This window comes from Scomber japonicus, chromosome 10 (genome assembly GCF_027409825.1).
Source record: "Scomber japonicus isolate fScoJap1 chromosome 10, fScoJap1.pri, whole genome shotgun sequence".
NCBI classification, from domain to species: Eukaryota; Metazoa; Chordata; class Actinopteri; order Scombriformes; family Scombridae; genus Scomber; species Scomber japonicus.
The window spans coordinates 2319841-2335335 of record NC_070587.1 but is presented as its reverse complement, the minus strand read 5'-3'; the positions used below and the strand labels follow the sequence as shown (position 1 = coordinate 2335335).

Below are 15495 nucleotides of genomic sequence, written 5' to 3'. Positions count from 1 at the left end.
TAACAATTGTGGAGAGACCAAGGAAACTAATTATTTTCCATCATTGTATATTTCCTGAGGCACTATAGGCCATGTAGGCTATTTGAATGAGATCAATACATTTTGCCGTTAGATACTGGTGGGTATAAATATAAATATATAGTAATTGAAAAAGAAAAGAAAGAAGTAAAAGTATGAGTGGATATACTGTACTGACAAACAGGCACAGTCACTTACACAACGTTAAAGCCCAAAGCTTATCTCGTTGTCATGGGTTACAGAGACTGTTTGTTTTAGAGCTGCAATGATTAGTTGATTAATTGATTGACAGAAAATGAAAGGCCAACAACTTAATACAATATATTTTATTGGGAAAATTGTCTTGGACTCTAATGCTTCCTACATAAATGCCTCCATGGTAAAAACACATTGCACATACTGTAGCACATACTGCACACACCCCATAATAAAACACCATGAGACCATTGCACAATTCCTACAGCCTCAAGCAGCATTGTTTAAAAGTTTGAGGTAGGTACAAATTAGTTTTTAAAATGGTTGAGTTTCGTCTGCCAGAGGGCAAGAACTCATCATTCTGGTTTCTTTAGTCTTTAGTCTTTAGTCTTTAGTCTTCTTTAGTAAACTGAATATCTTTGAATTATAAACTGTTAGTTAGGACACATAAGTCAAGTCAAGTCAAGTTTATTTATAAAGCACATTTAAAAACAACCTCAGTTGAGCCAAAGTGCTGTACAGTTATTAAAATACAATATAATCACACACACAATATAATAATGAATAAAAACAATAAAGGAATAGGAAGAGCTCAATTTAAAAACTAAAATTAGAATTAAAAAAATAAAAAATAAAAAATAAAATAAAATGTATTAAAATATTTAATATTTATCATTCTTTTGTGGTTACACCATTTGACATTTTCAAGAACACTAGTTTTGGTACTTTTGGTTTTAAAAGTTGATGCAAATGTCATTTAAAATTAAAACCAACACAAATACATTACAACAAACCTGATGCTGCTTTTAAGACAATTTTTTTTAAAGATATTTTTGAATTGCTCATCTTGCCAACCCTGATTTGTCACTGACCCATAAAGAGATCTACACAGTAAGTGCTTTTAAAGGTATTGTTACTACAGCAGCCCTGAGGCGCAACACATTTCAGAAAACACAATGCATTGGCTCAGGAGTGTAATGGAACAAGCTTTTTGCTGAAACACAAACCATTTAAATTCTTCAATATTTGGAATCCCTTTCTGGACTATATATTGGAGAAGATGGGGCCCAGGCTCTTCAGAGGGGTTTAAATGGTTTAGCTTGGTCTGTATTAACTGGGTACAGTCACTCTTGATTGGCCATTACTTCGACATTCGACATTATCCCTGTTGATTCTTGATTCAGCATTTTGTATTTACCTCCTGCCTCTTTGTGGTATTTGTGTGGGTATTCATTTTATCTTTATTTTATTTTCACTTATTTATTTATTTTAGTCTCTCTCTCTCTCCCTCTCTCTCTCTCTCTCTCTCTCTCTCTCTCTCTCTCTCTCTCTCTCTCTCTCTCTCTCTCTCTCCCTTTCTCTCGAGGTGCTCAAGCACCCCTAAATTTGATCTCAGCACCTCTTAAAATAAATACATCATTACATTGTTTTTTTCTTCTTAAATTATACAACTTTAATTTTTTTTTTTTTTTTTTGGGTCTACTATAATGTATGATAATAATAGGACTAATTGAGAATAAACCATCACAGATTTCTACAGAGAGGACTTAAGATAGTTAATGAACCCTGAGGGAAACAGATTAAGTACATTAAACCTGTTGAAATAAAACCATTTGAGATTTGAACCTGTAGCATGAGTGTTTGTCCCATCTCTAACAGACAGGCTCACAAAAATAATTAAAGTTGTATAAAATCATCTTTTGGAAAAAGAATACAATAATAATTTACTCATTTTTTTAGGGGTGCTTAGATCAAATTTAGGAGTGGTTTAGCAACCCCCTAGTATCGCCCTTGATTTCTATAGTGCACATTGTGTTTTGGTTTTAATCCGAGAAAAATATTTTTTTGTTGTGTGCAAATTTCCGGATTTTGCAGCCGACCTGGCAACCTCACCACTGTAAATCTCATGAGTGTGCTCTCCTTTGTAATCTCGCGTTGTTTAGGCGGTCACTGCCTGGTAGGAATAATGGCCGCCTTCGTAGCAATGGCTGCAACAGGGAACAACACAAGAAGCATATCGGAGCGCTTTAGCTGACCGGGGAGAACGTAAATCACCGGGGCAGCCCCTCCTAAGCGGATGGGTAGAGGGGGTCTCGCCATAAGACACAAGAAACGAAAGAGAGACTCAGGAGGGGGAAAGGAGGAGGAGGAGGAGGAGTAGGGGGTAAAAGGAAAGCTAACATTACCTCGACGGGCTAGCGCTTTAGCTGCCTATCAAACACGGGTGTCACTGCCGGGAGGGGGGGGGACAAACCCAAACCCCGAGTATCCGTGACAACCTGCGGGGAGAGAGGGGCGCAGGAGGCGGCGAGGAGACGCACGAGACCACCGGGGAGTCTCTAAACATGAGCGGACCCGGGCAGGACAGCGAGCCAGAGGCGAAAGTCCTTCTCATCAAGAGGCTTTACAGGTAAATTGGCGAGGCCGAGCTAACCGAGGTGCTAATTGAACCATATTGTGTTTGTTAGTGGTTTCCTAAATGTTTTGGTTGCTGTGAGATTAATAATATAATTTATCATCTAATGTATCATTCAGCTTTATTATGTTTATATCTAATGATCCCTACAGCAGCCAACACTTAGTATCTAAAAGTTGGCTGGTCATGCTTTCATATATTTATATATAAACCTTTATTATGGTTACTACCCCCCCTCCCCCTTTTATATTTAATATTTTTAAAACCCTGAAGTCACACAAAATAGGTTGTTATAGCTATACTCCATTAGTCAGAACTGGAACAGGAGGGAAAAATAGTAGTGTTCTTATAATAATGCACCTTACTCCTACCTTAATGGACATTCTGCCTTAATATTAGATTAATTACCATTACTACAGCTGCTCAAAAGCCTTATTTCAGACATGTTTTAATCATCAAGAGTCTTTACAGGTAAATTGGCAAAGTCGAGCTAACTGCGGTGCTAATTGAAACATATTGTGTTTGTTAGTAGTGTCCTAAATTTGGGTTGCAGTAAGATTATTAATGTAATTCATCATCTAAAAACCAAGCACCCCTAAAAATAAGTGAATTATTATTGTATTATTATTCCTAAAAATGATTTTTATAAAACTTAAATGATTTTTGTGAGCCTGTCTGTTAGAGATGGCACAAACACTTCAAGTTCAAATGATTTAAATGAACCTTTTCATCTTGTTAACAAACAGAATGAGTCTCTAACGTCTTTTTTAAAAAGGTTTTGAACAAGTGAGGCCTGTAAATCATCACATGTAGGGTCAATGAGGGGGAAGTAATCCATGTTTTATGTTGTCATGGGTTCAAAGAGGAAGGAAAAGCAGGTCAATTATTTTTTAAATAGCATGCAACACTAGTATCTAAAAGTTGACTGTCCATTTCTGGAAGTAAGGCGAGTTAAATATTGTTTTTTAATTCATATATTTATATAAACCTTTATTATGGTTACTAACACCTTTTTATATTTAATCTAGTTTAAACCCTGAAGTCACACAAAATAGGTTGTTATATCTATACTCCATTAGTCAGAACTGAAACAGGAAAAATGTAGTTTTCTTATAATAATCCAAATGACTGAGCCTACATTATTAACTTCACATTTATATAATAAAGCATAATAATACACTCCATTCTTGATATAATATAGTGTTAAATTGTTAAAACCAATGAGCTTCTGTGTACATTTAAGCTATGATTAATAGATTTTGGGAGTTGTTCCAAGCATTTCCTTTTTGAAGGGGCACTGTGGTCTTAAAAAAAAAAAAAAAAAAAACATTTGAGGAACCACTTCTTCCATTCAACAACCTGTCACCACCACCAATGAGTCAACCCAACATCCCAGTGTAACTTTTTTAGCTGAACTGATTCAGCACTCCTCTCACCATGCTCAGAGTCAGTTAGCCGCCTGCCGCCTTTTGTGACTGAGAAGTGAAACAGAAAGGAGTGCGGTTGCCAACTTTAATGGCGTGCAGCATTTTTTTCTAAAGCAGCTTGACATCTGTTTGTAGTCCAGTAAATGTTTAGCTCACAGGTTTAAAGGGACAGGTTCACACTACTATTTCAAGTCGTTCTCAAAAAACACAATGGCCAGACTGTGCCTGACTGAATATTGACTTTTCTTTTTTGTTTGCATTAATCATTCGTCCGGTTCATATTGGCCATTAGTAGATCATTTCATAATGAGCTTATAATGTAAGTGATGGGGGGCCAAACTCACACACAATATCTAAAAAAGGGAATTTGAAGCTTCAGCTGCCCCGAATGAGTCAAATCAAGTAGATATCTTTCAACGTTGTGGTGTATTTAGTGCCAAAGTCCCTCTTTTTATTACTATACTTACACCACAGCCCAACGTGGAAACACAAAGAGGGAATTTGATGCTAAAAAAGGCTGTAAATGTGGCAGATATCCACTTTATATGACTAACTCAAGACTGCTGATGCCTCATTTAAGCTTCACATCAACTTAGCTGTGAGAGAGAGAGGGAGAGAGACATGGAGGGAGAGAGGGAGAGGGAGAGAGACATGGAGGGAGAGAGAGACATAGAGAGAGAGAGAGAGAGACATAGAGAGAGAGAGAGACATAGAGAGAGAGAGAGACATAGAGAGAGAGAGAGACATAGAGAGAGAGAGAGACATAGAGAGAGAGAGAGACATGGAGAGAGAGGGACATGGAGAGAGAGGGAGAGAGAGAGAGAGACATGGAGAGAGAGAGAGACATGGAGAGAGATGGAGAGAGAGAGAGACATGGAGAGAGAGGGAGAGAGAGAGAGACATGGAGAGAGAGGGAGAGAGAGAGAGACATGGAGAGAGAGAGAGAGAGAGAGACATGGAGAGGGGGAGAGAGAGAGAGAGAGAGACATGGAGAGGGGGAGAGAGAGAGAGAGACATAGAGAGAGAGAGAGAGAGAGATTACAGCAAGCACAACCTCTTTCTCTGTTCGTATGGGTACCTGATTGATGTTTTAATACACACTTTAAAAAAATCATTAACCTGTCCTTTTTAACCTTAATCATTATTCTAACCTTTTCTTTTTACCCAGGGCGGTGGTGGAGTCTGTGCACAAGCTGGATGTCATCATCGGCAGCAAAGCGTCCTACAGAGAGGTCTTCAAGCCGGAGAACATCAGCCTTCGCAACAAGTACGTCCAACCGTCTCAGTAGAGCTGTTTGTGTGTGAAAGGAAGCAGCCTGGGTCCGTTTCACCGAGTTTTTAACATTAACATGCAAGCTGCTGCGACTTGCAGGATGAGATAGTTTCCTCTGGTTTTAATTTGGACAAGGTATGCAAAGAGGACCGCAGGGCAATTTGTGGTTGACAATCATTTGGGAAACGGGGGCACTGGCACCATTAGCACCTTCAGCAGTGCTCTCTTTTATAAAACGGGCTCCCTCCCTGTTGTATAACTTGCAGATCAATGGCTACATGCAGTCGAAGGATCATCTATGCAATTGTCATGAACATAATTATGATATGAATATGATATAAATTAAATGTACTATTGTTGAGGCATGTAGCTTAACCCTTTATTGGGCAAATAATTATATTTGGTAACTTCTGTAAATATCCCAAAATATCCTTCCTTCCTTCCTTCCTTCCTTCCTTCCTTCCTTCCTTCCTTCCTTCCTTTCCTTCCTCCCTGCCTTCTTTCTTCCCTTCCTCTTTTCCTTTCTCCCTCCCTCGTTCCTTATTTCCTCCGTCCTTCCTTCCTTTCCTTCCTTCCATCTGTCCTTCCTCCCTCCCTCCTTCTCTCCTCCCTTCCTTTTTTCCTTCCTCCATCCTTCCTTCCTTCCTTTCCTTACTTCTATCTGTTCTTCTTCCCTCCCTCCTTCTCTCCTCCCTTCCTTCTTTCCTTCCTCCATCCCCCTTTCTTCTTCCTTCCTTCCTTCTTTCTTCTCTTCCTCCCTCCCTCCTTCTCTCTTTCTTTCTTCCCCCCACCTTCCTTCCTTCTTTCTTTCCTCTGTCCTTCCTTCCTTTCCCTCCTTCCTTTCCTTCCTTCCTTCCTTCCTCCCTTCCTTCCTCCCTTCCTTTCAATGAGTGTCCTATAAACGGTTAAAGTGCTTTACAGATAACAATACAATAAAACAGCAGCAAATAAACAGAATACAATTTTTACAAAATTAGACGATTTGTAATTTATAAAAAGCATCAAAAGCCAATCAGACTGATGGCAATGAATAGTTGATTAAACCTTTATTAATGTTTCAGGTTTAGGTTTTACACCACTAACCTATCATACAATATCATGTCTTATTTTATTATTTTATTTTTTATATCAAGACAAAGATATAACAGAGCAATAATTATTTAAATGTATTTTATTGAAACTGAAAATTATAAGAACTTTATGGAGCTGTGGGGTTTATTGTATAACTATTAGAGCCATCAATCAGACAGAGGTGTCAAACTCACTTTCATTCAAGGGCCACAAACCTCCCAATTTGATCTAATGTGGGCCGGAAGGAGGGAAGGAAGAAAAGGAAGGCAGAAAGGGAGGAGGGAAAGATGGAAGGGAGGGAGGAAGGAAGGAAGGAAGGAAGGAAAAGGAGGAGAAAGGAAGGACGGACAAGTGGAAGGAAGGACAGAAGGAAAGAAGGAAAGGAGGAAGGACAGAAGGAAGGAAGGAAGGGAAAAAGACAGGAAGGAAAGTGGGCCGAACTGGACCCCTCGGCGGGCCGGGTCTGGCCCACGGGCCGCATGTTTGACACCCCTGCTGTAGAAGAAGCTTTATTCATATTGTTTATTTCATACAAGTCACAGTGTGCTTTACATAGAAACAAAATATCAGATGATTTAACAGTGAGAATTAGAACTGTAGAAACATACAATATAAAAAATAAAATAATGAAAAGATAAAATAATGATTTGCATTGAAAGAAAGAAGTAGCGTGTCAGATTTGTCCAGACTGACCAAGTGTGATTGATATATAATCTAAACTCAGTTGTACAGCTGGAGGACAGGATCGCAGCAGTTGATGTGTATCTTAGACACACTGTGAACGAAAAGCTCAAAATGAAAAAAGGGAAGTAGAAGTAAATGACATGACACGTGTCTGCAGAGCTGCGGAGGGAAAAAGACCAGATTGTTTCTCTTGTCCAGGTCAGTGATTAGGTTGAGAGTTTTTTCAGCCTGTATATTCAGACATGTGGCTTAGTCAAATTTAAAGGGATTAAATATGAAAATGAATGTATGAATAACTTGCACACATTCTTTTTTGTGTGGGTCCAGCATAAAATTTCTGCTTTTAATCAATTTAAGAGAATATATTAGAGCAGGGGTGTCAAACATGTGGCACGGGGGCCAGGTTCGGCCCGCCAAGGGGTGTGATCCGGCCCACTTGCCATCCTGTGTTCTTGTCCTTCCTTCCTACCTTCCCTTTTTCCTTTCTTCGTTCCTTCCTTCCTTCTTTCCTTCCTTCCTTCCTTCTTTCCTTCCTTCCTCCCTCCCTTCTGTCTGTCCTTCCTCCCTTTCTTCCTTCTGTTCTTCCTTCCTTCCTCCCTCCCTTCTGTCTGTCCTTCCTCCCTTTCTTCCTTCTGTTCTTCCTTCCTTCCTTCCTCCCTCCCTTCCGTCTGTCCTTCCTCCCTTTCTTCCTTCTCATCTTCCTTCCTTCCTTCCTTCCTTCCTCCCTCCCTTCTGTCTGTCCTTCCTCCCTTTCTTCCTACTGTTCCTTCCTTCCTTCCTTCCTCCCTCCCTACCTTCTGTCTGTCCTTCCTCCCTTTCTTCCTTCTGTTCTTCCTTCCTTCCTTCCTCCCTCCCTTCTGTCTGTCCTTTCTCCCTTTCTTCCTTCTGTTCTTCCTTCCTTCTTTCCTTCCCTCCGTCTGTCTGTCTGTCCGTCCTTCAATGTCTGTCTTTCCTACCTTTCTTCCCTCCTTCCTTTTGCCTGTCTTTCCTTCCTTCCTTCTTTTAAGAGAATATATTAGATGATTATGGCAAAAATGTCTAAGTGGTGTAACCATAAAGACTAATGGAATATAATTGTTCTAAATATTAAAATTAATCTCGGGAATGAGGTAAATCAGGAACCATTTCATTTTAAAATAAAGTTTTTTGGGTTTAAATAAAGTTTTAAAGACATATTTGAATTGCTCATCTTTTTTCTTTGAGTTTTTATCTCTTGAGTTTTTCAGCCTTCATATGCAGACTGAAAAGTTGATGAGAAATATTTAATGTGTTCAAATTACGATACATACATGAGCAGCTTCCACTTCATCGTCAGTGCATTTTTGGGATGATTTCCCTTCTGTATTTAGCAGTTCCACTAATGATCAGATCACTCGAGACATAATTTAGTGTCAGCAGAAGCGAAACGGGATAATTTGGCACCTCAGTGCAAAGATGAGACTGATAATATTGTTGGCTACGATATTATCCTCTCTGGCACCGAAGAATAGAAGAGCCAAGCATCCATCGAGAAGCATCTCTTCAAAAGGAGAGATGATGAGAAATGCTGCGTGTAAGAAGATTGCAGTGCTTAATTTGCATACTGGATACAATAAACAGATGGATCCAAATCAGAAAGAGGAAGTTGGAAGAGACACATCTGACAGTACAGGGACGAGCAGAAATGGAGAGAGACTCAGCAGCTGAATATTTCTCCACTTTTCTCTTAAGGAGCTGCTGAGATTGTCATTATTACATTGATAATAGCTGGTCCACCTTAAAAGGACAGTCCACCTTAAGTGAGCCTGGTTGGGTTAGGCCAGGGGTGTCAAACTCATTTTCATTTAAGGGTCACATACTGCCCAATTTAATCTCACGTGGGCTGGATCATTAAAAGGAAGGAAGGAAGGAAGGAAGGAAGTAAGGAAGGAAAAGAAGACATGAAAGAAGGAAGGAAGGAATGAATGAAAGAAGGAAGGAAGGCAGGAAGGAAGAAAGAAAAAGAAGACAAGAAGGAAGGAAGGAAGGAAGAAAAAGAAGACATGAAAGAAGGAAGGAAGGAAGGACAGATGCAAGGAAGGAAGGCAGGCAGGAAGGAAGGAAGGGAAAAAAAAGAAGACATGAAAGAAGGAAGGACAGATGGAAGGAAGAAAAAAAGACAGGAAAGAAGGATGGAAAGAAGGAAGGAAGAAAAAGAAGACAGAAGGGAAGGAAAGGAAGAATAAGGAAAGTGGGCCGGATTGGACCCCTCAGCGGGCCGGATCTGGCCCACGGGCCGCATGTTTGACACCCCTGGGTTAGGCTAACCCATTGGTCGCTAACTGCGGAGCTAACCCCCTTCACAATAATCAGCAGGTGGCAGACAGGACACCGGAACTTGGCTCGGGTTTTGAGGACAAATGTTACGTTCACAGCTGCTAATTTCATACTCTGTCACACACATGCTCTCTCTCTCTCTCTCTCTCTCTCTCTCTCTCTCTCTCTCTCTCTCTCTCTCTCTCTCTCTCTCTCTCTCCACTGTCACATCACCTAATGTTACCCCCACTGGGGGCAAACATGCACAAAAAGAATATATAAAGTCCAACCAAAGAGAAATGATCGGATTAAGTGTTCACATGGTTATTAGGAGCTAATATTTCCCTATAGGAGGTTAACACCACACCACACTGGGTCAGGTTTGTCTCTTCTGGTTGACGTGATTACATGAGGCAGGGCCGCTATTATGATTATTAATGGAATACCAGAGTCCATGTAAATGAAGCCAGTGTGTCAGATAATGGAAATTAGGTTTATTTAAATATAATAACAATAAAACCAGCAGCCGTATCGCCCAGCCCTATGTGGCCTACGTGTGTACATCTGACCAGCAAAAAAAATCAGATAGACAAGACTAATCGGGGTCGGTCGCCGGTCATGGCCGATCAGCTGTCATTCAATTGATCCATTGAATTGTCAGAAAAGAGAAAATAATCGAAGGTCCAAAACTCTAATATCCAGTTTTTCATTTATCATTATAAAAGATAAAAGAAAAGCAGCAAATCTTCACACTTGAGAAGCTGGAACCAGAGAATTTGGGTCATTTTTGCTTAATTGGAACTAATGGATTATTAAAATAGTTGCAGATTAACTTTCTGAAGATGGGCTAATCAAATTAAACAAGTTTCTGTTAACTGTTTACTCATTTTATCAGCTACATGCTCTAGATCAGGGGTGCCAAACATGCGGCCTGTGGGCCAGAACCGGCCCGTCGAGGGGTCCAATTCATCCCACTTTACTTCCTGTCTTTTTTTCCTTCCTTCCTTCCATCTTTCCTTCCTTCATTCCTTCCTCCCTTCCATCTTTCCTTCCTTCATTCCTTCCTCCCTTCCATCTTTCCTTCCTGTCTTCTTTTCCAACTTTTCCTTTCTTCCTTCATCACTTTTTTTCTTTCCTTCCTTCCACCTGTCCTTCCTTCCTTCTCCTTTTCTTTCCTTCCCACCTTCCTTCCATTTGTCCTTCCTCCTTTTCTTCCTTCCTTCCTTCCTTCCTTCCTTCCTTCCATATTTTTAATGGTCCGGCCCACATTAGATCAAATTGGGCTGTTTGTGGGCCTTGAATGAAAATGAGTTTGACATCCCTGCTCTAGATCTATTATAAAGACAGTGAAATATTTAAAAGATAATCTGACTAGACAAAATAAGATGATTTTTTTTCTGATCCTACATAGCTTCACTATATCATGTGAAACTAGCTTCACTCATTGGTCCACCTTGTCAAACCTGTGACTCCGCTTCCTCCTTTTAATGTATGTGTGTCTGTTGTCTTTCTGTGTGTTTGCAGGCTGAGAGAGCTTTGTGTGAAACTGATGTTCCTCCACCCGGTCGACTACGGCCGTAAGGCTGAGGAGCTGCTCTGGAGGAAAGTTTACTATGAGGTCATCCAGGTTATCAAGACCAACAAGAAGGTAAGACGCCTTGTAACTGTCGAAAAACCAGCCTCTCTGCATGTTTAGCCTTTCATGGTTGCTTCATATAGGCAAGGCAAGGCAAGGCAGTTTTATTTATATAGCGCATTTCATACACAATGGCAACTCAATGTGCTTTACATAAAACAGAAATATTAAAACATACAATTAACCCCCCCCCCCCCCCCCAACAAAGTACAGAAAAATAGAAAGACATAAATAAAATGCTAGAATAGAGCATTAAATATAAGATTACAGCATAAAATAATGATTAGCTTTAAAATCATTAAAAGGACATAGAGTGCAAATGAAAGATTAAAATGTAAAGTGCTTTAAAAGAGCTCAATCATAAGCTCAGGAGAAGAGAAATGTTTTTAACCTGGATTTAAAAATGATTTCAGTTCTGCTGGTAGTTTGTTCCAGTTGTGTAAAAGCTGCTTCATCATGTTTAGTTTGAACTCTGGGCTCAACTATCTGACCTGAGTCAGTAGATCTCAGAGCTCTGGGCTCAACTATCTGACCTGAGTCAGTAGATCTCAGAGCTCTGGGCTCAACTATCTGACCTGAGTCAGTAGATCTCAGAGCTCTGAGCTCAACTATCTGACCTGAGTCAGTAGATCTCAGAGCTCTACTGGGTTTATATTCTACTAACATGTCATTCATGTATTCTGGACCTAAACCATTCAGTGATTTGTAGACCAGTAGCAGAACTTTAAAATCTATTCTATAGCTGACTGGGAGCCAGTGTAAAGACTTTAGAACTGGAGTAATGTGCTCTGATCTTTTTGTTCTGGTTATAGTACAAAACAAAACACATTGTTTTGTTTTGTATGCATGACTAAAAAAAAGTTTTTGTCTGCTGCTAAACCAACACAGAAAAACCATCACACATCACTGCAGTTATCAAATGTATTCAGATGATCTCTGGGCTGAATTAGGTTATAACAATGTACACAGCTGAGGAAGAGTCGCACCCATCCAACTGTGATTCAGATGCTTGTGAATTTTAAATCAAATGAAACTTTGAATGATGTTAGAATTTGAGTTTCTTGACCTGTTGTCCTCAGGTCAAGGAAGGACATAAGGAGGAAAAGAGGAAGGAAGTAAGGAGAGAAGGAAGGAAGGAAGGAAGGAAGGAAGGAAGGAAGGAAGGAAAGGGTTAAAGAGGAAAAGAGGAAAGGAGTAAGGAGAGAAGGAAAGAAGTAAGGAGGGAGGGAGGGAGGGATGGAAGGAAGGAAGAAAAGGATTAATGGGGAAAAGAGGAAGGAAGGAAGGAAGGAAAGGATTAATGAGGAAAAGAGGAAGGAAGTAAGGAGAGAAGGAAGGAAGGAAGGATGGAAGGAAAGAAAGGAGTAATTGAGCGAGCGAGGGAGGGAGGGCTAGAAAGGAGGAAGGAAGGAAAGAAAGGACTAAGGAGAGAGGGAGGGAGGGAGGGAGGGAGGAAGGGAAGGAAGGGAGGACGGAAGGAGGAGGGAGCAAAGAAAGAGGGGAGGAGGGGAAGAAGGAAGGAAAAATGAAAGAAAGAGGGAAGAAGGAAGGAAAGAAGGAACAGTCAAAAACAGACAGGGTCAATTTGACCCGGGAGGACGACAGGAGGGTTAAACATGTTGCTTATTTTGTAGTCTTAATCATGTGTGTGATCTTAAAAACTTCTTAGTCTTCTAAAGTCTTAATGTCTTGAATTTAGTTTTTTGATATTCAAGGTCTAAAAAAATGTATTAAAATGTCTGGAATTGCAGGAGTTAAGGCATTAAATCTGATCTGAGCTTAATTATATTTGTTCAGTTATTGATCATTATTATATTATTGTGTGATTTATTTTACATAAACCAAGTAAAAAATAATCATCAGTTGGAACGATAATGAAAGTAATGATTAGTTTCAGTCCTATAGCCTATAAATTCACCCCCAACAGTAAAATCCTGCTTTTGCATTATTATATGTCTCAGCAATGGTATTATTTTTTACTTAAAGAGGTTTTAAAAAAATGTTCCAAGTCATTCAATTTGCTTTAAAAATGTGCAGATACCCTGAATTTACAAGTGTGCCAATTTTAATCTTTTAAGTTTTTCTAGTGGTTCTGTCAGTTTTATCCATGTTGAGTATATTGTAGTGTTTTAATGCTGTTGTGCATTTATAGACTACAAGACTACACATTCACCAAATCCGCCTTCTCCCACCTAAGGAACATTTCCAGACTCCGTCCTTCACTCTCTGACTCAGTTGCCGAGACTCTCATACATGCATTCATCACCTCACGTCTGGACTATTATAATGCCATCTTGTATGGGGTCCCCAATAAAACGCTGGACAGGCTCCAACACGTCCAAAACTCAGCTGCCAGGGTTCTCACTCGAACAAAACCCTGGCAGCACATCACCCCCCCACACCCCCCCCCCCCACCCTCGACCCCCACACTCAAACAGCTGCACTGGCTTCCAATTCAGTTCCCCATCACTTTTAATCCTCCTGTTGTCCTCGTGTCAAGGAAGGAAGGGAGGAAGGGAGGAAAGGAAAGGAGGGAGGAAGGAAGGAAGGAAGGAGGAAGGAAAGGAGGGAGGGAGGAATAAGGAAGGAAAAGAGGGAGGAAGGGAGGTAGAAAGGAAAGGGGGAAGGGAGGAAGGTAGGAAAGAAGGACAGAGGAAAGAGAGAAGGAGGGAGGGAGGAAAGAAGGAAGGGAGGAAGAAGGAAGGAAAGGGAGGAAGGAGGGAGGGAGGAAAGAAGGAAGGGAGGAAGGGAAGGAGGGAAGAAGGAACAGTCAAAACAGACGGGGTCAATTTGACCCGGGAGGACGACACGAAGGTTAAACTTCTTCTCCTCCCCCGCACCAGAAGGCAAACCTTCAGGAGCAGGGCCTTCAGTGTGGTAGCTCCTACACTGTGGAACTCGCTCCCTCCTAACATTCACCAAGCACCAACTCTGGACTCTTTTAAATCATTGTTGAAAAGGCACTTGTTACTGCAGGCTTTTGCTAAATGTGTGTGTTTTTGTTTTGTTAAAGTTATTATTATTATTATTATTATTATTATTATTATTATTATTATTATTATTATTATTATTACAAGAAGTATGCCTAGTGCTAGATGCATCATGTTTATCATTATTATTATTATACAGGTTATATCTCTAATGTCTTGATCCCTCTCTCTTTCCTTCACTGTAGCACATTCACAGCCGCAGCGCTTTGGAGTGCGCCTACCGAACGCACCTGATCGCCGGCGTGGGTTTCTACCAGCATCTGCTGCTCTACATCCAGTCACACTACCAGCTGGAGCTGCAGGACTGCATCGACTGGACCCACGTCACAGACCCGCTGATCGGTCAGAAAAACACACATTCACAGACAGACGCAGAACATTTTAAAACACACACCAGCACCCTCGCAATGTTTGTGACAAGGATGCGTAACGTTCACACATATAAAACAGGCTGTCTGCTGCTTGTTGAATGTCTGACACTGAAATGGTTTTGGAATAAGGTGTTTAAATATTTTACAGGCATTTAACCTTCCTGTCGTCCTCCCGGGTCAAATTGACCCGTCTGTTTTGACTCTTCCTTCCTTCCTTCCTTCCTTCCTTCCTTCCATCCATCTGTCCTTCCTCTCTCCTTCTCTCTTTCTTTCCTTCTTCTCTCTTTCCTCCCTTCCTTCTTTCCTTCCTCCATCCCCCTTTCTTCTTTCCTTCTTTCCTCCCTCCCGCCTACCTTCTTTCCTTACTTACTTCTTTCCTTCGTCCTTCCTTCCTTCCTTATTTCCTTTCCTCCCTTCCTTCCTTCCTTCCTTCCTCCATCCCCCTTTCTTCCTCTGTCCTTCCTTCCTCCCTTCCTTATTTCCTTTCCCCCCTTCCTTCCTTCCTTCCTCCATCCCCCTTCCTTCCTTCCTTCCTCCATCCCCCTTTCTTCCTTCCTTCTGTCCTTCCTCCCCCTACCTTCCTTCCTTCCTTACTTCTTTCCTTCGTCCTTCCTTCCTTCCTTATTTCCTTTCCTCCCTTCCTTCCTTCCTTCCTTCCTTCCTCCATCCCCCTTTCTTCCTTCTGTCGTTCCTTCCTCTCTCTCTCTCCTTCCTTCCTTCCTCCCTGCCTTCTTTCCTTTACTCCCTTCCTTCCTTTACTCCCTTCCTTCCCTCCTTCCTCCCTCCTTTCCTTCCTTCTTCCTCCCTTCCTTGACTTGAACACAACAGGAGGGTTAAGAGGTTTTGAAAATTGAAAATTATTATTATTATTATTATTATAAGAGTTTAGACACTTTGATACAATTTCACTAAGTCACTCCAAGAAGGAGGGTTTAACCTCATTTACAGCAGGTACTAAAATGCTTTAGGTTGGGTACTGAACTTTAAAGGTATCGACCAAATTACGTCAGTTGTACCAAGTTCAAATTCATGTTAGATCAATTGATGCCCAGTTTCAGTACCCTGAGAGCAGGTTGTGTTGTGAATTCAAATAAATATTGATAAGACTTCTCCTTTTTTTAAATCCCACCCAGTTAACTG

General features: G+C 40.7%; 1 protein-coding gene across 1 annotated transcript in view; it reads left to right on the top strand.

Annotated features, from left to right (window-relative positions):
• Positions 1 to 2182: 2182 nt before the first annotated feature.
• The window catches only part of smg5 (SMG5 nonsense mediated mRNA decay factor), a 30609-nt gene continuing 17296 nt past the window's right edge, over positions 2183 to 15495 (top strand). The window contains exons 1-4 of the mRNA XM_053327379.1: positions 2183 to 2623; positions 5225 to 5323; positions 10883 to 11006; positions 14170 to 14326. Coding sequence (XP_053183354.1) covers positions 2559 to 2623; positions 5225 to 5323; positions 10883 to 11006; positions 14170 to 14326 — 445 coding nt within the window. The 5' untranslated portion in view covers positions 2183 to 2558. The remainder of the gene's footprint in view (positions 2624 to 5224; positions 5324 to 10882; positions 11007 to 14169; positions 14327 to 15495) is intronic.